This window comes from Saccharomycopsis crataegensis (genome assembly GCF_037102585.1).
Source record: "Saccharomycopsis crataegensis DNA, jcf7180000000084, whole genome shotgun sequence".
In the NCBI taxonomy this organism is placed as follows: domain Eukaryota; kingdom Fungi; phylum Ascomycota; class Saccharomycetes; order Ascoideales; family Saccharomycopsidaceae; genus Saccharomycopsis; species Saccharomycopsis crataegensis.
Genome location: NW_027043829.1, coordinates 1488320 through 1511789, shown reverse-complemented (window position 1 = coordinate 1511789; position 23470 = coordinate 1488320). Strand labels below are relative to the sequence as shown.

Below are 23470 nucleotides of genomic sequence, written 5' to 3'. Positions count from 1 at the left end.
TGACCCCTTCAACTCCTTAAGTGTTTCTTCTTCCCAACTCTCTTTTTGCGTGCCTTTCTTGATACACACACCACTTAGTTTCCAATTACAAATTAATCACGATGAGAGTCAGCTTATTCAGAAAGAAGATTGATAAGTCTCAGATTTCTACCCCTTATGAAATTGAACAACAAATATTGATGACTCCAGAAACACTGGAAAGTGAAGAAGAAGAACAACAACAACAACAACAACAAGAAAAATTTGGTGCCATAGATAACCATAATTACAAGTACAACAGTTTTCTCATTGAGAAGAATTTCCAACAGTTGCTTAATATCAAGGAGGTACCGATGGAGGAACTACTTCAAAATTTGAACGTCAATAGAAACAAAGCACAATCAAGATATTACATCTATGATAACTCGGCATTCCAAGCGTCGATCATCGCCAACACCAACAAGTTTGACATTTTCACAAAACCAAATGGCATTACACATAAGTCATGTCGCCATGTTCTCCACGGGCTAATCAAGAGATTGAAAGACTCGATCGTTTCTAATCCAAAGAAATTCCCTTATTCTGCTATGGAAATTTTCTCCCCAACATTGGTCCAGTTGCAACATGATAAACTTTTTCAAACAAAAGCCTTTATTAATGAATTGTTCCCTCATGATGGATGCTCTCTCAGGGGTCCCAAATTAACCCAGGCAATTGATAGTACCGATATCTTAACCATCATCATTAGTCTTCGGGTATTGATTTCCCTTTTGCCAAATGGTTTGATTACCGGGGCAAATTACGAGAAGTTTATCATTGAAGAAGCGTCAGAAAAATTTCATGAGTCAAGTTTTTATCTGATTTTGCCATTATGCTTACCAACTGATAACCATCCTTATCTTTTGCAAGAATATTTGGATTTATTGATTGTGGTTTGGTGTAATTTGGCCAATTCCAGCATTGATAGTTTAATGGATCTCTTATACATCAGCTCTGCCCTATGCTTCCAGACCCCTGATACCAACGGAGAGAAATTTGACAAAGATATCTATTTCTTCAAACAATTCTATTCGGTAAGAAATGAGGCTTTCCAAAGACTTTTCATTTCCTACGTCAGAAATCTTTTACACGAGGGCAAAATTAGAGGCAACTCTTTGCCAAATTTGATCGATTTGAATGTGTTTAACTATCCTCCACAACCATATCAAACATCATTCATAGAGTATGGTTTGGTGATATCCGTCCCAAGACATAAGTTGACCGTCCCAAACTTATCAGATTTGGTCACTAATATTTCCAATGCCAAAACCACTGTTTATTCATCTCATGATGTCTTATATTTCGACGAAGGGGTCTTTTTAAGAAAGTTTTGCAAAAATCCATACGTGACTCTCAAATCTAATGTTAGTGAATTGTCTTTGGAATATTTGAAGATGTTTGATAACGATCATAAATTATATAATATGATCCAGCAGCAACAACAACACCAGCAGCAGCAGCAGCAGCACACAAAGTCAGCCAACTTCTCAGACCTATGTCCATACTCATCGAATGATATTGCCGATTCAGTCAGGGTTTCTAAGCTTGTAATGACCAGTTGGTTTTTCAATACCTGGAAATTTGAAACTTCAATGGGGAATTTGAGCTCTACATTTATTTTTGAATTAAAGGGGAAAATTGGTCAAGTGAATTGGTTGGTAATTACCTGTGATGATCAACCAAGAGGGGTTCTTGATTCTGATAATTGTATTGATCCAGAGCTCATTAATGTTCAAAAAAATAATCTCAGAAATTCAGGGATCGCCAACAGTGCTGGTTCCACTGCTCCTGCTGTGACAGCTGCCGATGGAGTGCGGTCTGCCACCCCAATCATTGATTCATTGATATCTGAAGATGACATGTTTGTAATTTCCGAGGCCGAGGAGTTAGAAATCATGAGTAATAGACAACCATCATCGTCATCGTCCTCATTATCCTTACAATCCAATTTGAAATTTTTCCCATCCACTCCTACAAAGAGCTTCTCATTGAACAATGGTAGTAGAAACAATTCTATTTCATTAGGAAATTGTGCGGCCATAAATCAAACTACGGTGGAAAGTGACATCTATGGGTATCTTGGTGAAGTTGGTAAGCCTGAGCATTGCAATTTGGAAAGTTCTAGTTCTAGTTCTAGTCCATACAATAATGTTCAACACACTCCTAGAAGAAAGAGTTACAATGGACCAATCACTCCACCACGGAAAGTTCATAGTACAGAAAACAAGGGAAAGAAAAGAAGACATTCCGAAAGAGAATCAGTTAAAAGTGACAAGACCAAGAACGATGGAGGTAATTTTAGCAGTGGCAATGAATCTTCGTGGGCTGGTACTACCATGAATGATAGTTTTGGTAATAATAGAGAGGCTAATGAGGAGGAAGAAGAAGAAGAAGATGATGATGGATTTTACGATGACGAAGATTACATTCCTGGAGTTTCAATGTTAAAAACTTCTCCTAGATGTACATCTTTGAAAGAATTGCTTGTTGAAAGTTGAAGCATTATATGCCTAAATGATTTGATGACCTTTTTTTTTTTGTTCAGATACTTTGAAAATTTTACTTTCTGTAATAATGGCTTATGGAATTTTTTTTTTTACTATTTTGTTTATTTTTTCTTTTTGTACTTAGATACCACTTTTTAGCATTCAATTCGTTAACTATGCTGGCTCATAGATTACTTTAAACTACAAAAATGTCATATTCCCACATTCATACTACCATAATACATTGTTTCTTTTTCTTTTTTATTTATTTTCTTCTCACTTCTGTTCTGTTCACTATTGAAAGTTTTTTTTTTTTTTCTCTTCTCTCTTCTCTCTTCTGTGTGATAGTGATTGTAGCAAAAAACCCCTTCTTTCTTTTTGCACACATTTTGCTTTTGCATGGCTTTTTGTTAGAGCAGAAAAACACATGCGATTCTTCGGGGGGGTTGGAATGAGACATGCATAGAGACTTTTTAGTTTTCTTTGTGTTATTTCAATTAATCTATGGCGTAACCGACCTAAACATTAATTACTTTGGTTTATGGTGCTATTGTACCATCATTCTTGGTGGTAAGATATACAGGAAAAAGCTGAGGAGTACGAAAATAAACGAACGTCATCCGAGTACAATTGCTGTCATCATGTATCACTCACGACTACTATTATTTTTATTTTTTCCCCCTGTTGTTGTTTGACATGATAATTTTTTTACAACTGATAAGGGTACATATATATAAAATATATATATTATTGTGGTTGTCGGGAAAAGCGACCCAATCCCCAAAACAGGAGTGGGATGGCGATAAAAAAGATCGCCAAAAAAAGATACAATATAACCAAAAACCGCACCAAAAGCTTGGGTATTATCTTTTGAAATAAGGTCGGAAAAGTCCTCCGAGAACATCCTCCTGAGTTACCTCTAATCACTAATTGAGGTAGATTTGATCAAGTACCTGTGTAATGGCCAATTATCAAAATTATCAACTACCGGTACCAAACAATTCAATAAAAAACAAGAACGAAAAAGTAGTTTTCTTGGATGGACGATTCAAAAAGCTCACTAAAAAAAAATAAAAAAAAGTTGCGGGCTAAAACGTCCGTTGATAATAGTTACAATAGTAAAAGGATCTTAAAAATAAGACATCAGTCTGTAAGTAACGAAAGAATGCCTTAGGGGTCTAATGAGGGATCCCAGAGAGTTCCAAATATCGACACGTGGCAAATACAAGAGAAATAGGCTGCCTGAGATCAATAATACTGGCCTGATATATATGATTGAGAATAGAGAAGAATACTGCTATAGAGGAAAGCCCAATATATCCGCAGCGGATTGCACCTTCCGGTGCGGCACCGCGGTGTATGTATTGGGAGGCAGGGTAACTGAGATCTCCAAACGGATAATGCGTAAGCGATGGATGAGGGGGGACCACCAAGGGAATAACCACAATAAATACTAATAGATTATTGATTACATGGAGAGCACCGAAAGTAGTAATTGAATCAGCAGATGAGGTGGGTGATAATGGCAGAAGTGATTCCTGAGCCGGAGCGAGTAGGACACATTCGAGAAGGAAACATTTGCGGGAACAACAATAGAGAGAGCATTTCTTTTTTTTTTTTTTCTTTTCTTTTTCCTCTCCGATTACCACGTGATAAAGACACCGCGATCTCACTACAAGCATACTGAGATACCCAATGGCTGATGATGATCTAACTGGAGAACTATTTCAATAAACAAACTGCCTCAGTGGAGTGAGTGTAGTATACAATAAATAAATAGAAGCTACGTCTACAATATGAGCCACTGCGGGTGTTTTTAGTGTGGGTGCTGTCAGCCACCAAAAATAAAAAAAAACCAAAGAAAAAACGGCGTCAAGTGGATCACGGCAACATGACGCAAGGTGACGCGCAGATCCAGAATCTTGAAATGGTATATTTTTTTTTCTTTCTTTTCTTTTTATTTATGAGTAGGAAATTTTTTTATTCTCTTTTTTTTTTGTCTTTATTTCTCTCTCTGCTTGATATATCATTACAACTTCTAGGAGAATAGGTCAATTATATACAGGCTCACACAATTCCTTAAAAGAGAGCTGCGGAAGAGCAAAGCAAAAAAAAAAAACCGCAGTGATTTCTCCTACTGTCATCTCTTTAATCGTCCTTACGATCTCATCTCATCTCATCTCTCGAAAGTAATTTTTTTTTTTTTTTTTTTTTTTCCTGTCTCTTTTCTTTTTTTCTATTTCTTTTTTTTTTTTCTGATAACACTGTCACACATATTGTTAGATATATTTTATATATATATATTATACATATATATATATAAGTATATAACATATGCATATTACACAAACACATTTTCTGGTCCCCCCATCACTTCAACAGACTTATCAGAAACACACCAACAATGTCATTGATCCACGCCTCAATTGATTTCCAACCAATACTTACTAAGGGTAAAGCAGTTTACCCCGAGGAAGAAAAAAATGATAACAATTCCAATCAAGTCATCCCTTCTCCACCATTGTCACCAAGCAAAACACCTACCAGTATCGACAATTCTTCCATATGCGAAACCCCTCAACCATCAATTACCACATGTGTCAAACCCCAAACCCCAACTCCACAAAAGGACAATGATTTGAAACCACCGCAATCCAGTTATCCAATGGCCAGTTTAAAAGACTTTTCCTTCAAAGTTAATGCCTGGGAAAAAATCCACGACTCAAACTACCTCAGCAATTGCTCATCTTTTCTTAACCAATATTACATACTAAGCAGCAGGAAAGAGCTTGTGGCACCAAGAAGAGAAATAAGGAAAAACATCCCTGCCACTTCAAATACCTCGAGCAAAAGAAAATGTTATCGTGAATATACTAGTGACTCGTTTTCGGACTCTGGCAATGGTTATGAAAGAGTTCGTACCAGAAGAATTACCAAAGAACGAAACGGCAATGGGTCTGCCAATGAAGCCTCAATTGCCAACAACAGTGATATTGATGCCATCAATTCTCCTCCTCCAAAAAAGAGAAAAGTTAGAGATCCTTCTACTCCGAAACCAAGCTTTGTTGATTGGAAATCAATTCCTGATTATTCTCCAAATATTTCTACTTTGCCAGCAAATAATACCAGATGTTTATCTACCGAGTGGAAGGGTCAACCAATGAATTTATCCGACGACCCATTGGTTGATAAATTACACCCAGCCGAAGTGACATTGGCTTCGATTTTAAGATTACCATGCAACGTTTATTTGGATTCCAAAAGACGGTTGTTTGTGGAGAAAGTGACGAGATTGAAGAAACATTTGCCATTTAGAAGAACTGATGCCCAAAAAGCTTGCAGAATCGATGTCAACAAAGCTAGTAGGCTATTTGCTGCTTTTGAGAAAGCCGGATGGTTGAATGATCATCATTTCAAGAAGTTTACTTAGTGGAAGAACAAAAAAAAACCACCATTAGAACTATTTGTTTATTATATTATTATCATTATACTATTAAGGAGGGTTCATATTAATAGCATCATTTCATCATCATCATCATCATCATCATCATCATCATTATTATTCCCATCAATTGGTCGATACATCAATTCTATTCTTTCTGTTTTTTTTTTTTTTTCTTTCTCTTAAATTGTTTTGTTTTGGGCTTTAATAATTATTACAATTGCAGTTGCAATTTTGGTTTTTGCATTTTTTTTTTTTTTTCAAACTAATTTTCTAGCTATAAATTTTTGGTTTAAATATCTCTTATTTTTTATTCTTTTACACTTTGTTTTATTTTTCCACTGGTTCTGGTATTGGGGGGGAGATTCTTTCTTTATAGGGGCTTTTTTCTTTCTTTCTTTTTTTTTTTTTGTATTTATAGGACTTTTTTTTTTTTTCTTCTCACTTTTTCTACATATATACGTTGTTTCTATTAATTTGACTATTTTCATATACCATTGGTTACAACTGTAATCGAAGATAGACCAATTATTTGTGGCGAAATCATCCATGGCTCGGCTTGTTCTTCTATCATATCATATAAGACGGAGTTTGTGCGCACGTAGTAGAGCAAAGATATGTCAGGCATTTTGTGTGTGTGTGTGTGTATGTATTAATTATTATTACTACTCTCTCATTTTATGGCTAATTAATTTCCAAGACTATTTATAAAGAGTGAGAGAAACCAACCAAACAAACAAACAAACAATAACGTACAACAATACTGATGACTACTCGAATCATGGAGCTTCATTTCAAAATTTCTCTTTACCTATATCTATCAGACGACTAATTGTCATCATTTTATGTTCGCATATATGCTCATCAATATATATATTATTGATGGGCTTATTCTAAATTTCATAGATTAGAAACAAAAAAGAATCCTGAAATATATATATATTTATAAATAAAAAATAAAAACATGAATACTTTTCAAAAAAAAAAAAAGAAGAAGAAGAAGAAGAAGCCTAGTGGACAATAATAATGGTTAATCTATATGATATCCCACACAGAAAAATAACGAAAAAAATATAATAGAAATATGGTAGAACACAGAATATAATAGCAATATAAATATAAGCCAAAATGAGTAGAGCAACAACCTGACCGTGTAAGTTTTATTGACAATTATCAAGAACAACCTCCTACAACATGATACTCAAGATAATTTCCCAAAAAACCCAAATTTGAAAAGAAAAAAAAGTCATCAAAGAAAAAAAAAAATAAAATAAAATAAAATAAAATAGTATATAAAATAAAATACAAAATAAAACATCATTAACAACATGCCAACAAGTGAACAAAAATGACCTTTGGGAATAGTCAGAAAAAAAGATCAATTAAAAAATCAAGGAAAATAAATAAACAAAATACAGTAAGAAAAACCAAATAACCACTGAAAAATAAAATAAAATAAAATAAAATAGAAACAAAACATAACAAAACAAAACAAAACAAAACAAAAAACAATCAATTGATACAGGGCATACTTTACATTACCATTCCTTGGAAATCTCCCTCATCATCAACACCACCATCCATAACAAAATTTCCATTTCCTGATATTCCGCTATCACCGTTCGTAGAGTTATTATTGTTTTCTTCCTCCAAAATGATATTCATGCCACTAAAGTTCATACCCATTGCATCCTCACTCATGTGAATTTCACTCATTTCGTCCATCATATTCACATCTAAACCATCTATAAACATCGTCCCTGCAAAAGCATTCCCCAAGCTTTGGAATTTTCCAACACCAGTTGATCCAACCAAACTATTGGTTCTACCAAAATGGGTCAGACTATTGACAAGTCCTCCTTGGTGTGGAAAATTGATAGAGTTTGGGGTATGCGCAATTGGAGAGTCCAACGGATTAGATTGAATAGAAAGGGTAGGTGATAAGAGATCTGTTGCCCCACCAATGACAGCAGCATTGGTATTGGAGTTCGCAGAGTTTGGAGCCAGGGGTTGTACAGAGGAAATATGACTAGGTAATCTCATTTGCGATGTCAAAGAATAGTGGGAAGTTGAAGATGAAGATTGTGATTGTGACAAGTTCGGTGGTTGTTGGGACGTCGAAGAATTGGCACCGGTACTCTTATTACTGATCAAGTTTGTCGGAGAAATTGAATCCAGAATGTTACTTTCAATATTCGAAGGAGTTGAAACTCTAATAAAATTTTCAGCAGTAATGGCTTTATTGTTAGATGTACCAAAGTTCGAAATGGTTGATGAATTCTTAGCACCAGTAGTGGCCGCTTTTGTATTGATATTCAAATTGAGGTTGTTCTTCGATTTTTTTCCACTATTTGCATCTCTCTCCAATTGTTTCCCCAAAGGTTCCATAATAAAACTATAAACCTTGTTCCCACCACTAGCAGAAAACGTGGATATCATACCTCCTTGCGGCCCTAATGGGGTGCTGACAGAATTTTGTTGAAAATTCTTCGTAAAATCAAGAGTTGAAGAGCACTGATCAAATGAAAATGTTCTCTTTGGTTTTGGGTCTAGGGCTTTGATTTTTCCAACATTGACACTAGAATTATTCAAAGACTTGGTATTCAATGTCGATTTTGATTTACGAAGGGTCTTATTAGGTGAGATCAGAGAGTTGCTGCTCTTGGTCGCCGGACTTTTTGGCCTGCTAGAGCTTGGTGAACGAGGCTTAGTAGCATCACTAAATGGTTTAATTGGTGGTATAACATTCTTGGAGAAACCTGCCTTGGAAATCTTGCTTGGCGATAATGGATTAGAATTGGATGAAGACACAGAACCTCGGCGATCATTCTTTAACAGAGGAGAATTAGGAGGCAATAGCTTCTTGAACTTCGATAAATCATTGAACTTCGGATTCTTCAAATCTGTAATTACTGATGTGGTTGCTGTCGTACTATGACCTGATGGGATCAGTTTATTTTCATCATTTTTTTCAAAATTGAAATAATCACTAGGCGAGTTCGAGATTTCATGAAGCGGAGTGTGATTTGTGATTATTGGAGGCGGCCTGTTCATCATTTTTATTTTCTTTGGATCTATATTTTCAAACTTTTGATCCAAAGGAGACTCAAAGTCTGATAATGTTATGCTGAATTTGTTACTAGCTCCACCACCGTCACCTCCATCATTATTATTGCTTTGTCCAACACATGGACCAGCAGCTCTGCCAGCTGAGCTTTCAGCACTATTATTCCCATTATTGTTTCCTCCATATATAATCAAAGATTCAGGAGTAGAAGCGTTGTTGCCTATTGCATGATTATTTGGTGTGGAATTCACAGTAGAAACATTAGGTGAATCAAGCGCGTTGGTTTTTGAAAAATTGCTATTTTGAAACAACAAATCTGACAAGATTTCACTGCTTTGATCATCATCTATTTCTGCCATTTTCTGTAATAACCCAAGTTGTGGATCAGCTTGAGAAGAACCCATCTTTTTCTTGGAGCTCCCGAGATTGGATTTACGGTCAAAACTTCCTGGGGGCAGAGACGATGAAGAGTTCTTGAAATCAACTAAGGAATCTTCCAAAAACGAAGAAATATCATCTTTATAGACATTGTCTGTTGAGCTTAACAAAAAATTTAGTTTTTCATCCTCTTCTGTCTGACTAAGAAATGAAGATGGGTCAACAGAATTTTCATCAGCTTTTAATTTCGTAGACTCATTGTCACCAGAAACATCTTCTTTGCTAGTCAGGTCAAATCCCTTTCCCAAGTTAGATACAATTTCAGCTTTGTTAATATCCGGAGCACTGCCGACATTTCTAACATCCCCACAAATAGGAGAATTGGGGTTCATATTTAAAACCTTCAGAGTAGATGTTCGTTCAGTTGGTGTTTGCATTTGCATTTGCATTTGCATTTGCATTTGATACCTTTGGCGCTGTTGTTGGATGTGATTTTGAAACTGTTTTTGTTTAATTAACTGTTCAGGGATATGTTGGTCGAAAGCATTTTGTGGCAATGCTTGAGCAGATTGCTGTTGCCTGAGGATCTGTACTTGGTGCAGTTGGGGAATTTGAGATTGGATATGTGCTTGTTGTGCTTGTTGTGCGGCTTGAGCTTGTTGTAATTGTGACTGTTGAAGTTGTACCATCTGTTGATGCTGAAGCCGTTGTTGAATGTGAAATTGCATTTGAGCCTGGGATGTCAAAGAGTCTTGATGGTACACTGTATTTGGGTTGAACGGTTGTTGTTGTTGTTGTTGTTGTTGTTGTTGTTGTTGTTGTTGTTGTTGTTGTTGTTGTTGTTGTTGTTGTTGTTGTTGTTGTATAATTGCAAATTGCTGGGGAGTAGGAACACCATTCATCATTCCTCTGTTTGGAATCAACTGAAACATTTGATGCCGAGGAGGTCCAGCGGGATGAGGAGCACCTTGATGAATAACATGGTTTTGAGGAACGGGAGGATGGGGGTGAAGTGGATGAAGAGCAACAGGATAAAGTGAATGGTGTGGATGCCCCATTTGCACTTGTGCTATAGGCTGCTGATGTTGCTGTTGCACAAAATTAGTGTATTGTACATCAGAAACACCTGGCTGTAACTGCTGAGGAAATTGGTGGTTATTTAAGGGGATGTTATTTATTTTCGTGTCATCCATAACATCTTCAATCACCCTTCGTTGTTGCTGTTGCTGTTGATGATGTATAATCCGATTTGAGCTCGATAGCTGTTGAAAACCACTTGCAACATTATTACCAAAGTTCATCGTTAAATGCACACTGTGGTCTTTAACAATAGCCGTCCAGAGAAGTGTTAGAATATGTTGTTCCTTTTGTCACGAGTGAAATGGCCCAGTGAAGAGACTTTTTCTTTTTTTGGGTGAAATATATTTTTGTTTCGATTTTAACGATGAAAACCCCTGATGATCAACTAGTAAGTAGGATAATGAAGATCTGGGAAAGGGGAAAGAAACAGGATATGTTTATAAGCACAAACGATAATAAAAAACAGTGAGCCAGGTTTACTTTTATAATATAAGAAATGTACAACTTTTAGTAACTTTAGAATCCTTTTACTTGAATGATGGGCATTTCTGTTGTTGTTGTTGTTGATCAATAGCTTCACCTATGGAGAGCAAAACGTTGTCAATTTATCACGAGAAATAACTAACAAACCCCAAGCGACTGACCGATGATGATGATGATGATGATGATGATGATGATGATAGTGGATGTACGACGAGAAGTATAATATAGGATAGATCAAAAAAAACGAACAAAAACACTATGGGGGGTTTGGAAGGAGGAACACAAATTAACGCCGCTGTAGTAATTTCTAAAGGACTCCTTTTTTGAACCCTTCAACCTTGCCTCCAATTTTCCACGTTGTGTTACTTCTTGTCGAATAAATTATGATCACGTGAAGACAAGCGTGATAAGGCTGATGCCGACGACGATCATGATATCTACAGAATTAAGCATATAGGTGCATAATTGGCGGACTACCGCTTTTGTGCTTTTGTTTACTTTTTGCCAATGCATGCTGAGGCAATCTTCAGCTTCGAGGCTGCCCCTAATATATTTATAAAGACCATCTTTTTCCTATTCTTAAGAATAAATAGATATTACATATATGGTACATATATATGATACGAATTTATATACACAAAATAATAATAATAATAATAATAATAATAATAATTATAGCTTAGGCACCTTGAACAGCCCCACAACAAAAGAGTAATCTTCTCCATCAACAATATTCACCAACATCACACACTAAAATGGATTCAGTCTTATTGTCCCGCCAATCTACCGCCACAAAACCAATGAGCTCTCTTTCGAATGAAAGTATCTCAGTGTCCAAAAGACTCCAGTCAGAATTGGTTCAATTGATGTTTTCAAAGACCCCTGGGATCTCTGCTTTCCCTGAATCAGATTCCAACATATTGAAATGGACTGGACTTATAGAGGGCCCAAGCGAAACACCATATCATGGCCTCAAGTTCAAAATTAGCCTAGAGTTTCCTCCAAACTACCCATATACAGCCCCAACCGTCAAGTTTGTGAGTCCAATGTGGCACCCTAATGTTGACATGAGTGGAAATATTTGCTTAGATATTTTGAAAGAAAAGTGGTCGGCAATTTACAACGTTCAAACTATCTTATTATCTTTACAATCCCTTTTGGGCGAACCAAATAACAAGTCTCCTTTAAATGCTCAAGCTGCCCATTTATGGGACACCGATCCAGAACAATACATGCGTTTGCTATTGCAAAGGTATGAAGAGATCGACTCCTTGTGAGTTTTGGCAGCTGAGTTAATGCCTTTTTGGCTTCTATTTTATATGTTCATCGGGGTTGGTAAAGGATATGCGTATTATTCAACGGAATTTCCCTTTCATTCAGTATTTGCTTAATGACATGTGGATGTACTTTGAATGGTTATTGGTTTTTTTATTCTTATGAGAAACGATTTTTTTTTTTTCATGGCTCGTATCATGGTTTTCCTAAATTATTGGTTCAACTTTTCTTCATTGGTATTTTCCGTTATCATTTTTTTTTCTATCACTGCTACAAAAGTATAGGTTATTTTTTTCTGCCATTGCCTTTGCATCCGGGAATTTTTTCTCTCTCATTAATAAAATAAAATAATAAAAAATTGGGAAGATGTTTCTCTGTTGATCCAAAGTATACTATACTACCACATTATTGTAGATAGTTTTTGCTTGATGTTGAGGGCCATGTACAAATCACATGACCAACAATACAGAACAATTTATTCAAAAATCACCAAAAGCCGGAATAATAAACGCATTTACTTTTTAATTTCGAGCGTTCTATCTAAAATGTCGATAAATTTTAAAATAAGTATTGATCGGGATGAAAAGAGGCTAGAAGAATTATATCAGTCATATGAGACTGATGGCCTTGATGCCATTAGAAGCAACCACGAAGTAATTAAATTCTTGACCTACCACTATATGCCGCACACTCCATGGACCACTTCTAATACGCAGAAAATATCAACGAGATTATTATGCCAAGTGTTTCCCCATATCTCAGAGGAGGAGCATGCCCCGCAATACGACCTCCAAATAATGTTATTGGAAACGATAAGATCATCATTCAGGGACCTATCACCTAACCCTCAGAAAGCTGTTGGCGGCCTCCGCCCGCAATTAGGTTACTCCAATGACTATTATGATTCCAGGCAAAAATGGAAACAGACACCTTCGAAATTACACGTCATATCCACGCTTTATTTTTATTTGTCTAAATTTAGTGTGTCTGAAGCTGAACTTCGGCAGGATTGGAACCTTTATTCATCTTGTGTTTTGAAAGTTTTGGATGATACAGATGCTGTGATCAAATCCCTTGGGTGCCATATATTGGGGCTCATCATTGGCAAACTTCGTGGCAATGATGTTGAATTTGGCAGATTTAATTACTTTACTCAAAGCGGTTTGGACAAGGTGCTCCTCGAGTCCATTAGTATTGGACTTTCATATCTTCCAACACTCTCAAAGATAGAGGACTCAAGAATGATATTGCCCATATCATATTCACTGTCGGCAGCAATTATAGTAAAATGTTCTAAGACTGTAAAGGAACAGGATGAGCGGTTGCTTCAATTTTTGAATGATGAAATCATCAATAAAGTAGGGCTTATTATGAATTTGCCACAAAATGAAAAAATCACAATTTTGCAAATTTACATCAGGGCGGCTGAGGAAATAATTAATCTATTGCATAGACTGAGAAAGGTGGTTTTGGTACTTCGAAAGCTATTGTGGAGTTTTGTGCTAAATATTTTGACTGATGGATTTCTATTTCTCGGAATTGGGGCGAATGAATCTGGAAATGATGATTTGGTTAATACTGAGGTATTTGTGGAAGAGGTACTAAAATTCCTTGAAACCTTAATGGAAATGGCCAAGGAGAGAGTAAATAAGTATAGATATGATATCTTTACGACAATGATTTTATTTTTGGAGAGATATGAACAGGAAGTTAACGGTGATGTTCACGAGGATGTATCGCAGTTTAGGAAATTGGTCGAGATGAAGGACGAACAGGAGAAAAGTCTTGCAGAAAAGCAGGAAAAAATAGTACTTAAGAATAGCAATATACAGGCTTCAGCAGAGAAAATTTTGGCAATTGCTGTGGATTCTTATGAGGATAAACGACAGGCGCAATTGGAAGTGTCAGAAATTATTGACAGAAAACCCTTTATGTCCAATTACTTTCTAATTATTTAGAAGATTTTTGTTTTGCGTTTATATTAGCATCTATACTGTAAAAATATGTACTACTAATGAATTATTTGATGAGTTTTTAATATGGTGGAAGCACACGATATTTCTGTAACAATTTTTGGCACCAGTTCAAATTTGCCCTTCCGCGCTGCCATTTTTGGCTCCAATTTTTTTCTGTGACAAAAGACACACGATTCTCTCAAAAAGTACTCTGCAATAAATAAGTTATATTGGCCGATGTTTCTTCGATATAAAGCCGCTTCTAAATCTCTAGGATCAATTAAACGGTTCAATTCAACTCTTAGGATTGCAGAAGAAATTCAGCATGCGTTAAATACTCATCAGCCAGTGGTGGCATTAGAATCCACAATTATTACCCACGGATTGCCATTTCCTCAAAATATCCAAATGGCTAAGCAAGTGGAGTCTGTCATTCGTGAAAATGGCGCAGTTCCAGCTACAATTGCCTTTGTGGAAGGCAAACCATGTATTGGATTGAATAGCTCAGAGATTGAAATGTTAGCAGCAGCCAAAAATGTTAATAAGGTGTCAAGACGTGATATTGCCTACTCTATGGCCCGGAAACTCAATGGAGGCACCACAATATCTGGAACAATGATACTTGCAGAGAAGGCGGGCATCAAAGTTTTCTCCACAGGAGGTCTTGGAGGAGTTCACAAGAAGGCAGAAACCACATTTGATATTAGTGCAGACTTGACAGAATTAGGGAGGACCAAGGTGGCGGTTGTATGTGCCGGACCAAAATCGATTCTTGATGTTGCCAAAACTACAGAATACTTGGAGACACAAGGATGTTTTGTGGCTACTATGGGACCCTATGGAACCAATATTCCTGGGTTTTTCGCGGTAGATAGTGGTGTAAAGTCTCCTTACAACTTTGAAACATTCGGACAAGCAGCAGAGATTGTGAACTCCGGTATTAATGATATGAATTTAGATTCTGGTTATTTATTATGCATTCCCCCACCAATGGATGTTGCATTAGATTCCGATTATATTAATAACATTATTGCCGAGGCAGAAAAGGAGGCCGAACAATTGGGGATATTCGGCAAAAACTTGACGCCATTCTTGTTGAGTAAAGTTGCAAAGCTCACAAAAGGTACAAGCGTGGATACAAATTTGCAAGTAGTGTTCAATAATGCTCGTGCTGGTGCCAATATTGCTGTAGAACTAGCAAAAATTGAGGTACGTAATGAAGCAGGTGAACTGTAAAGGGGTTTTCTTTCTTTTTTTTTATTTTTGTTTCTGACTTGTATTACTAATATATACTTTTAAGAAAGGGGATAAACTTCCAGTCAAACCTGTTGCATTTACTCCACTGACAAAGCTCAATAAACTGAACTTAAAGGCTCAGCAATCTCAAATGCAAGCCTCCAGTAAAGTAAATATTGCAGTGATTGGATCAGTAGCAGTAGACTTGATTTGCAGATTGAAGCCTGAAAAATATCATATTGGTGACTCAAACCCAGGCACAAGCTCTTCTTCCATTGGAGGCGTGGCCTTCAATGTTTCTATGGCCTCGAAATTCTCTGCTACCAGGGGTTCACATACAACAACGAGATTAATTGGACAGATTGGCGATGATGATTTTGGAAAATTAATCACTAGAGAACTTACAGATAACGGAATTGATACTTCGGGGTTGATAATGAATTCCCAATACGCTACTGCGAAATACGTTTCAATTCATGATAAACAGGGAGGGTTGGTTGTTGCATGTGCTGATATGGATATTGCTGAGAATTTTCAAGATCAAGAACTTCTTGAAAAATTGGAGGCTGCTGAACCTGAAATAGTCTTGGTTGATGGTAATGTGGGAGTTTCCAGCTTCCATAAAGTCATCAAAAAGTCTCTCAATCTAGGCTCAAAAGTTGTTTTTGAGCCAACTTCATCGATCAAGGCCTCGAAAATTTCTAAAGTCATCAAGGAGGACCCTTCCTCTTTCATTTTTTCCAGTATGCATGTACCAAGTATTTTGGAGGCTGGAATTGGTGAGATGAATGGATTGATATTAGCCACACCAACCGCGGCTGAACTTAGATCGATTCATGATCAAATGGATGAAGATATGTTGTTTGATGTCACCAATTGGTTTCCTGTGTTGGATGCCATGGGGATTAATTCTGAATTTAGAAATAGATTGGATAGTATTAAAAGTGATTTCCTCAAAGATGTACTTAAACAAGGGGTTTTGCAACAATCTTTTAAGATTCTTCCTTATATTCCAGCTTTAGCAATCAAGTTTGGAAAAAAGGGAATTATCGTTGTCAATTTGACCTTGGATGCTAACAAAGTTTCTAACGATTTAGCGCGTCTTGAAACCCATCCAAAATCTGAAGATATTTTAAAGAAACCGAAATTCACTATTGCCAGCAAAGGGAAAACCATTGATGGATCGCGGCAACTCGGAGTGATGATTCAATATTATGAGGTTCCGACAGAAATCACGAATGTTGTTAACGTCACTGGTGCAGGCGATTGCTTTGCGGGCTGCTTGATTCAACAAATGGCAGATAAAGGAATTCTGTGGCTATTTGAACAAGGTGAACTTAGAGATAAGTTATTCAATAGAGCTCAGATTGCTGCAGGCTTGAGTTTACAGTGTGAAACGGCGGTTAGCGATGAGATTTCAAAGCTATAAAATTTCAAGTAGTGTACAGTAATAGACAAGTATTGAAACTTTCAAACAATGTGACATAAAACTCTCAATTTGAGCTCGTAGTAATGTTCTCACTTTGGGTGAGTTAAAAAAATGATTTTATTACTATTTTTTTCTATATGAAAAAAATAGTCTGCGCATATATACATGAAGCTGTTCCTCTATAATATCTAGACAACTCTTAAAATTTCATCAATGCATTTCTTTCTTGCATCATTACTAATAGGCTTTGCACCAGCAAAATAATTGAGTAGCAAAGCCTTACTTATGACGGTTTCCTGAACGGTGCCTAAGTAGACAACTTCTTCAACCTTCTTCTGTTCAGGATGTTTACCAAGGTTCTCATAAATAAAGGATGTCTTACCCTCTTTGTCGGTTTCCACCAAGAAAACATGGTTCTTTGGACATTTTGATCTATATTTCTTGAAAATAACACGGATTTCATCAATACCACTATTCAAATTATCTGGAGCCAGGGACTTTACAAGCCTATTACGAACACAAGATTTCACAAACCCATCTCTTAAATGATTGAAATCAGTATCCCTTAAAGGAACAATTCTAATTAAAAATCTGATATTAGCGTCCAATAAGTTGTTAATTAATACTTCAGAAGTTTCCGGATCCTTCAATGCGAGTGCCAAATTATCAGCATGGCTTAAACTTGGATCATGCTTGTCAATGAAAACCTCTGACAAGTACTTAGAGTTAAGGACCTCTGGGATCTTAGCAACATCTTCATTGGCAATATAAATACCCAAGCCGTAGACGCTGAACTGCAAGAAAGTCACTTTTCTATTACCGTAACCGATCAAGGAGAATTTGGTTTGACCATCCTCTGGAGAAACTAAAGTTGTTGGAAAACTATTAATAGATTTATCAACGACAATAGTGTCTTCAAGATTACTTATTGAAGAGCTGTACACTGGTGATTCCAACGAAACATAAGTGCTGTGTGGCCAGTAATATTTGAAAGATTCATAAGCAGCAAAAGTCGTGATTGATGCACCAATAAAGCCTGTTAAAAAAGCAGGTTTACGGGCCACGGATGGCATAGATTTGAAGGAGTAAGTATGGAATCCCCTATTTATTCCACTGGAAGCATTTCTCAAGAAAGTTTTGGTAAACATTTCTGTGATATTAGTTTCATGTGCTCTACACTTCCCCGGAGCCGTATAGTCGCAATGGGCTTTTTTTTTGCTGGTAATGGAGGCAAGCCAGGACGGACCATAATTTTAACACGTGACTAAAATCTTCAGATTGTACATAACTGGGATGTTTCACTGTTTACGTCAAGTTTCAAGATATTTTCAAACATCCATGAAGGATAACAGAATAGATGAATATAGTGAAAGCCGTGGAGCAGTGAGTTTTAAATAGCTAATATTTTGCCGTTTTCTAGTTCGAGCTGATTAAACTAACTCAATGGCCTTTCCAGAACAGCCGTGAGCCTGTTATTTCCGGCTTTAATCTCACTAAAAGTTGTTAATAGTAACGATAGAACATTGTTGAGGTCGTGGATAAAATGGTTAACTATATTCTTATTGATAAAATCTCTAGAAGATAGTTTCATTTTACATCGACTACCTTCTCCCCCGAAAGTCGCAATGGTGCTTTTTAAGGTCTGGATCTTTAATCCTCTCAGTCAAAACTATATTCTAATATTCAATCAATTCGTACAGTCGTCATTATCCACACAAGACCAAATAGAACAGAAAATTCCAGGTCCAAGGAAACAAATCATTAAGAAAAAATACAATAGCAACAAGTTAATATTTGAAAACCAATTGGAATGGTTTTTGGAACTAACTCACTCAATACTATTAAAATTCGGGAATGCAATGTTTGGATTTGACAACTCTAGATTAAGGTTCCATCAAAGATTAATAAAAAACACAATCCCAATAATATATAGCTTTTTTGAGAATTACTACCAGATTTTGAAATCTACCAAATCGGAAATCGAGCATTTGGACCGGAAATACCGAAAGAAACTTCAACAATCCTTTAAAGGGAGCATTGATACAACATGTCTGAAGGGCGAGGAAGAAGCTATCAACTCCTTCTTTAGTGACTTGAATACTTATGATACATCAAAAAAGAGTAAGGAAAAGGGGAAGAGAACAAAAAGTAAAAGACTTCTTAAGCAATTGAACAAGATTTCCACAAACAATGGTAATTCAGCGAACGTTTCACAATTAAAGGACTCCCTGGGATTTGATAAGGCAAATGCTAGCGTTGGAAGTATCATTGGTAATGATAGTAAACCATTAGAAAAGAACCTATATGTTGAATATTTGGTAAGGAACTTCAAAGAGCGTACTAATTTGTCACTGTTACTCAATATATTATTGTCAGTGATTCTGTTCATCTTGAGCTTCACCGTGAATTTCTTTTTGTTGTTATTCATGAAATTAACCGGCAGATTGAATAGTAAGGGACAACCGAAGACCGGCAAGAAGGTTTCATTCGTTGAACGAGCTTTTTCGTTTTCATCATTAAAAGGCTCTAAAGAACCACCATCACCAAAATCAAAAAATGAAAACCCTTCTACTTTAAATATTCCGAAAATTAACTTGATACCCCCAACACCGCAATTATTCGAGGTGTCTGATTTACTGGCTGTAGGGCCACTTCCAAAGATTCGCAGGCAGCATAGCAAATCAGTTGGGGCTGAATCGACATATCTGATTGCGGGATTGTTATCCGGTAAAAAAGATACAGCTTGTGATGCAAACAGAAGAAACTCATTCAAAGAGTTTCTTAAAAATCCTAATAGGAATAATTTTTCCACATTAACTAGGTTGGGAAGTAGCAGGAATAATAGTTTTGAAAAATTTTCTGAAAGTTCTTTTGATAAACTGATTATCGTTGGTAGGTCACGATCTAATAGCCACAGAATGAACAACAGCCTCTTGGCTCCAGCAAGCAAAGTCAGCACAATTGAAGAGAGTTCTATTCTTGATGATACTGTTGATAAAGATTTATTTAGCAAGTCATTGAATGATATTTCAGCCACCAATAGACCTCCCACAGCAGCGTTTTATAATAATAATCAATATCCAACGCTCTTACCCCTTAACACAAGCTCAAACATTTCATTAGTCCATGATGGTGATTTTCTAGGATCATCTGAGAAAGAAATAGTATCGTCACCAGTCAGCCTTGATAGCACAGATAATAATACTCCTGTAGGGACTCTAGTTGCTGATCCGTTCACTGCAATTCTCAATGATAAATCAGAGATGTATAAGATTAGAGATGGGTATATATCATCAACTCTAAAAAATGGTACTTCTGAAAAAAGGAAGAGTTTTATGCTATTCAAGAAATCTCATAACGATGTTCCAGGCATTGATTTCAGTTTGGCCAAATCTTCAATAGATGCCACCAGATCTTCAACCGATTCAAGGCGAGACAGGAAAGAGAGAAATAGTATTATAGAATTGATAAAGGGTACAGGATTAAGATCATTGTCGCCAAATCCCCCAGAAATAGGAAAAATTGATGATAAAGTCAGCGATGGGGAAGCAAACTCGAAAACCAAGCAACAAAATGATATGAATATTGATGCGTACAACAAACTCGTCGGCCGCTCCTTGTCATCTGATTCTCCAAATACTCCCTATATTTCTACTAAAAGTTCTCCGGAAAGTAGTACGCCAAAGAAACTGTCTAACCAGTCGTTGCATTTGAGCGGTGCTAGTACTACTGACAATGTTTTGAGAACTCCGCCTAAATTAAATTTTGAAGAAGCTTCAAAGGGCATCAATCACAAAAGTCATGACCGTCAACAATCAAATAGCTCTGTGGGAGTTAAGTTTATTCATTCATTTACTCCAAATTTGAAAAAAATTGAAAATATGGCTGGCGAAATTAGTTTGGATTCAGAGTCTATTGACTATTTGTCATATCAACATGAACATAATCCTTCCCACTTTCAGTATTCACGGTCGCCATTGTATATTGATCAGAATGATGAGGTAGCGGGAACGATTGAAATGAAAAATTCAATTAGCAAAAGAAACTCATTGAAAAATAAATTTAAAAGGCTTTCTAATGGGAAATCCAAAAGATCTAGTATCGACTCATCAAGAGAGAAAAACTCTCATACCATTTTCAAAAATAAAAGAAACTCAGTGAGTAGCTTTGTAGAGGAGCCTTGTACATACTAATTTGAAGTTTATAATTATTTAGAGCAATAATAACATAATGGATGTTTATTACCATAAAGAAATGATTAAGAATATGGAGCCGTAGAAACGAGTATTTATATCAAATGGCTTACAAGGGGGACATTTTTTTTTATATTTCTACTTTCTGAATTAACATAAACGAGAATTTAATATTAATATAAATTACAGTGGAGAGAACTGGAAAATACATGCCACCATGAGCGTGCCCATCATGTTTATCTATAGGAATACGGATAAATGTAATCAGAAGTCCCATGACCTTCAAACCGTGCCGGTATTTTTTTTTTTGGTAACACGTATGCGCGGACGGATTCAATAGTGTAGATCTCAGAAATGAAACGTTTTTGGCCACCCAGTTTTTTTTTTCCTACCCTCATCTTCTGTCTTTTGATACATACTTTATTGTAACCGCCAAAGGAACATCAGTTTATTTTATAATATAGTACCCGTTAATAGTTTGCATCATGGATAAGTTGAAGGAAAAGATCCAAAACTTGAAGCTTGCCAGTGAAGAATGGCAAGAAAAGCACGATGGCATCAAGGACAAGAACAAGGAATTGGAACAAGAATTATTGGAAAAAGAAAACTTGATCAAGTCCTTGACCACCAAGAACGAAACCTTGGAAGCTGAATTGGAAAAGATCGAAGAAGAATATAAGATCACCAAGGAAAAGTTCAGTGACGTTGATGTTAAGGCTGAAACTTTGGAAAAGAAGGTCACCAGTCTTGAAAAGGAAAAGGAAGACTTGGAACTCAAGAATGAAGAATTGAATGCCAAGTATGTCAAGGCCAAGGAAGAATTGGATGAAATCACTGACCAATTGAACTCTTTGTAGGGAAGTTATCTCTCTTGTTGATGCTAGGTGTCCTATTTATCTCTTACTTATTTTTTTGCTATTGTTGAAGAGGATACTGGTTTGTCCCATCTTTTTGTCCCATCGTTGGTCAATATACATTCACACTTTTTTGATGCTTATCTTTTTATTATTACTGTTTCCTGCTTTTGGTCAACTAGATTATTGTCTGCCAATGCCATATCTCGTTGCAACACCCCCTTTTTTTAATATCAATCTTTATATATACGATACAATTAGCAACGGTATGTTGAAAACTACATTGTAAAGTCCTATACTTCTTAAAAGCCAAAATAATAATAAAAAAAAAATCAAACTTTTATTAGATTTTTAAATCATAAATAATACAAAACACACTATATGAACATAAATAATCACCTGCGTCACAGTTAAGCATTGAATAACTTCAATCTTCATCTTCATCTTCGCTGGAATCAGCCTCAGCTATCACTTTTTCCTCATCGGAATCAACATCATACTTAGGCAAATCTTCAAGACCTTCCTTAGCAGGTTCCGGAATAACGGTCAAAGTAGTATCTTCCACATCTTCATCAAAGAACTTTTTGTGAGTACTTACTTGATGAGGCTTTTCTTCAGAAGAAATTCCAAAGTCTTCCTCTTGTCCTGGTTTAATCAATGTACCCTCTACGCTAACGAATTTCCCAGCAGAATGGATGGCTCTAATTGTAAATTGTAATTCTCCATCAACCTTGACACCGTTTTCGTCGACCCAGTAACCCAAAGATCTCAAATTGTTACCACTTTCTTCTTCACCCTCAGTTTCTTGGTTTTCATCATCCGCATTTGGAACAAATTCCCAATTATTTGGAATGTAATATTTCTTAATATTAGCATTGAAGGTATCATGGATCAATAACCCAATATGAGATGGGGATTGCATGTAACTGTAACCTTTAATAATATCACCAACCATAGGTCTCCAAACTAAAAAGTTAACACTTATCCACATAAAAGCAAATGGAGTATCAAACTTTATGGTTCCTAAGAGTGATGCACCATCATCAGAATAGTTGTCTTTCAAGAATTTAATATTAGAATATGATAGTATGATACCTCTTGCTTCAGAGAAATAGCTCATAAGAAGAGGATCCAAATGCTGCTGTTTAACACCTTTTATAGGGTCGTTGAAGAACATAGGAGCCAAGGAAATATATAATTTGGCAGTGACAGTGTGAAAGCATTTTGACAAGTTGGTTTCTTCATCTATTTCATTTGTTGGGATTATTTTAACTTTCTTAGCCAGTATTGAGGAACCACCAGTGAGAGTTCTCTTCTTTGTAGAAATGACAGTGCTCATGTTTTTGATATTGATTGCTTTTTTTCTTCTTTCTCTCTATTTTCTTTCTTTCCTCTGATGCCTTTCCCTGTTTATACCATCTATTTGTCTTGTATATTCAGTGTGGTGATGCCTTAACCTTCAGATGGTTTGTAGAAACTTCAAAAAATTTTTTTTTTTTTTTTTTTTTGTAAGAAAAAAATCGATGCGCTTTCTGCAGGAATCACAACAATAATGCATGATTTCACGTTGCTGA

At 36.2% G+C, this 23470-nt stretch overlaps 10 protein-coding genes across 10 annotated transcripts; 7 read left to right on the top strand and 3 right to left on the bottom strand. All coding sequences in view use genetic code 12, as the record gives it.

Annotated features, from left to right (window-relative positions):
• Positions 1-101: 101 nt before the first annotated feature.
• Positions 102-2516, top strand: DASC09_036720 (uncharacterized protein; the record flags this gene model as incomplete). Its single annotated transcript, XM_064997271.1, has 1 exon — positions 102-2516. The coding sequence occupies one exon, from the start codon at positions 102-104 to the stop codon at positions 2514-2516; it is 2415 nt and encodes an 804-aa protein (XP_064853343.1).
• Positions 2517-4908: 2392 nt separating this feature from the next.
• On the top strand, positions 4909-5934 carry DASC09_036710 (uncharacterized protein; the record flags this gene model as incomplete). The annotated part of the gene is made up of 1 exon (XM_064997270.1): positions 4909-5934. One exon carries the CDS (start codon positions 4909-4911, stop codon positions 5932-5934), a length of 1026 nt encoding a protein of 341 aa, XP_064853342.1.
• A 1545-nt stretch (positions 5935-7479) lies between these two features.
• On the bottom strand, positions 7480-10692 carry DASC09_036700 (uncharacterized protein; the record flags this gene model as incomplete). The annotated part of the gene is made up of 1 exon (XM_064997269.1): positions 7480-10692. One exon carries the CDS (start codon positions 10690-10692, stop codon positions 7480-7482), a length of 3213 nt encoding a protein of 1070 aa, XP_064853341.1.
• A 1017-nt stretch (positions 10693-11709) lies between these two features.
• Positions 11710-12231, top strand: UBC11 (putative E2 ubiquitin-protein ligase UBC11; the record flags this gene model as incomplete). Its single annotated transcript, XM_064997268.1, has 1 exon — positions 11710-12231. One exon carries the CDS (start codon positions 11710-11712, stop codon positions 12229-12231), a length of 522 nt encoding a protein of 173 aa, XP_064853340.1.
• A 543-nt stretch (positions 12232-12774) lies between these two features.
• Positions 12775-14187, top strand: DASC09_036680 (uncharacterized protein; the record flags this gene model as incomplete). The annotated part of the gene is made up of 1 exon (XM_064997267.1): positions 12775-14187. The coding sequence occupies one exon, from the start codon at positions 12775-12777 to the stop codon at positions 14185-14187; it is 1413 nt and encodes a 470-aa protein (XP_064853339.1).
• Positions 14188-14421: 234 nt separating this feature from the next.
• Positions 14422-16849, top strand: DASC09_036670 (pseudouridine-5'-phosphate glycosidase family protein; the record flags this gene model as incomplete). The annotated part of the gene is made up of 2 exons (XM_064997266.1): positions 14422-15393; positions 15485-16849. 2 exons carry the CDS (start codon positions 14422-14424, stop codon positions 16847-16849), a joined length of 2337 nt encoding a protein of 778 aa, XP_064853338.1.
• Positions 16850-17037: 188 nt separating this feature from the next.
• DASC09_036660 (chalcone isomerase domain-containing protein) lies at positions 17038-17997 on the bottom strand (the record flags this gene model as incomplete). Its single annotated transcript, XM_064997265.1, has 1 exon — positions 17038-17997. The coding sequence occupies one exon, from the start codon at positions 17995-17997 to the stop codon at positions 17038-17040; it is 960 nt and encodes a 319-aa protein (XP_064853337.1).
• A 209-nt stretch (positions 17998-18206) lies between these two features.
• DASC09_036650 (uncharacterized protein) lies at positions 18207-21042 on the top strand (the record flags this gene model as incomplete). The annotated part of the gene is made up of 2 exons (XM_064997264.1): positions 18207-18232; positions 18306-21042. The coding sequence occupies 2 exons, from the start codon at positions 18207-18209 to the stop codon at positions 21040-21042; spliced, it is 2763 nt and encodes a 920-aa protein (XP_064853336.1).
• Positions 21043-21527: 485 nt separating this feature from the next.
• Positions 21528-21899, top strand: DASC09_036640 (uncharacterized protein; the record flags this gene model as incomplete). Its single annotated transcript, XM_064997263.1, has 1 exon — positions 21528-21899. The coding sequence occupies one exon, from the start codon at positions 21528-21530 to the stop codon at positions 21897-21899; it is 372 nt and encodes a 123-aa protein (XP_064853335.1).
• A 424-nt stretch (positions 21900-22323) lies between these two features.
• On the bottom strand, positions 22324-23235 carry RPA43 (DNA-directed RNA polymerase I subunit RPA43; the record flags this gene model as incomplete). The annotated part of the gene is made up of 1 exon (XM_064997262.1): positions 22324-23235. The coding sequence occupies one exon, from the start codon at positions 23233-23235 to the stop codon at positions 22324-22326; it is 912 nt and encodes a 303-aa protein (XP_064853334.1).
• Positions 23236-23470: the final 235 nt, after the last annotated feature.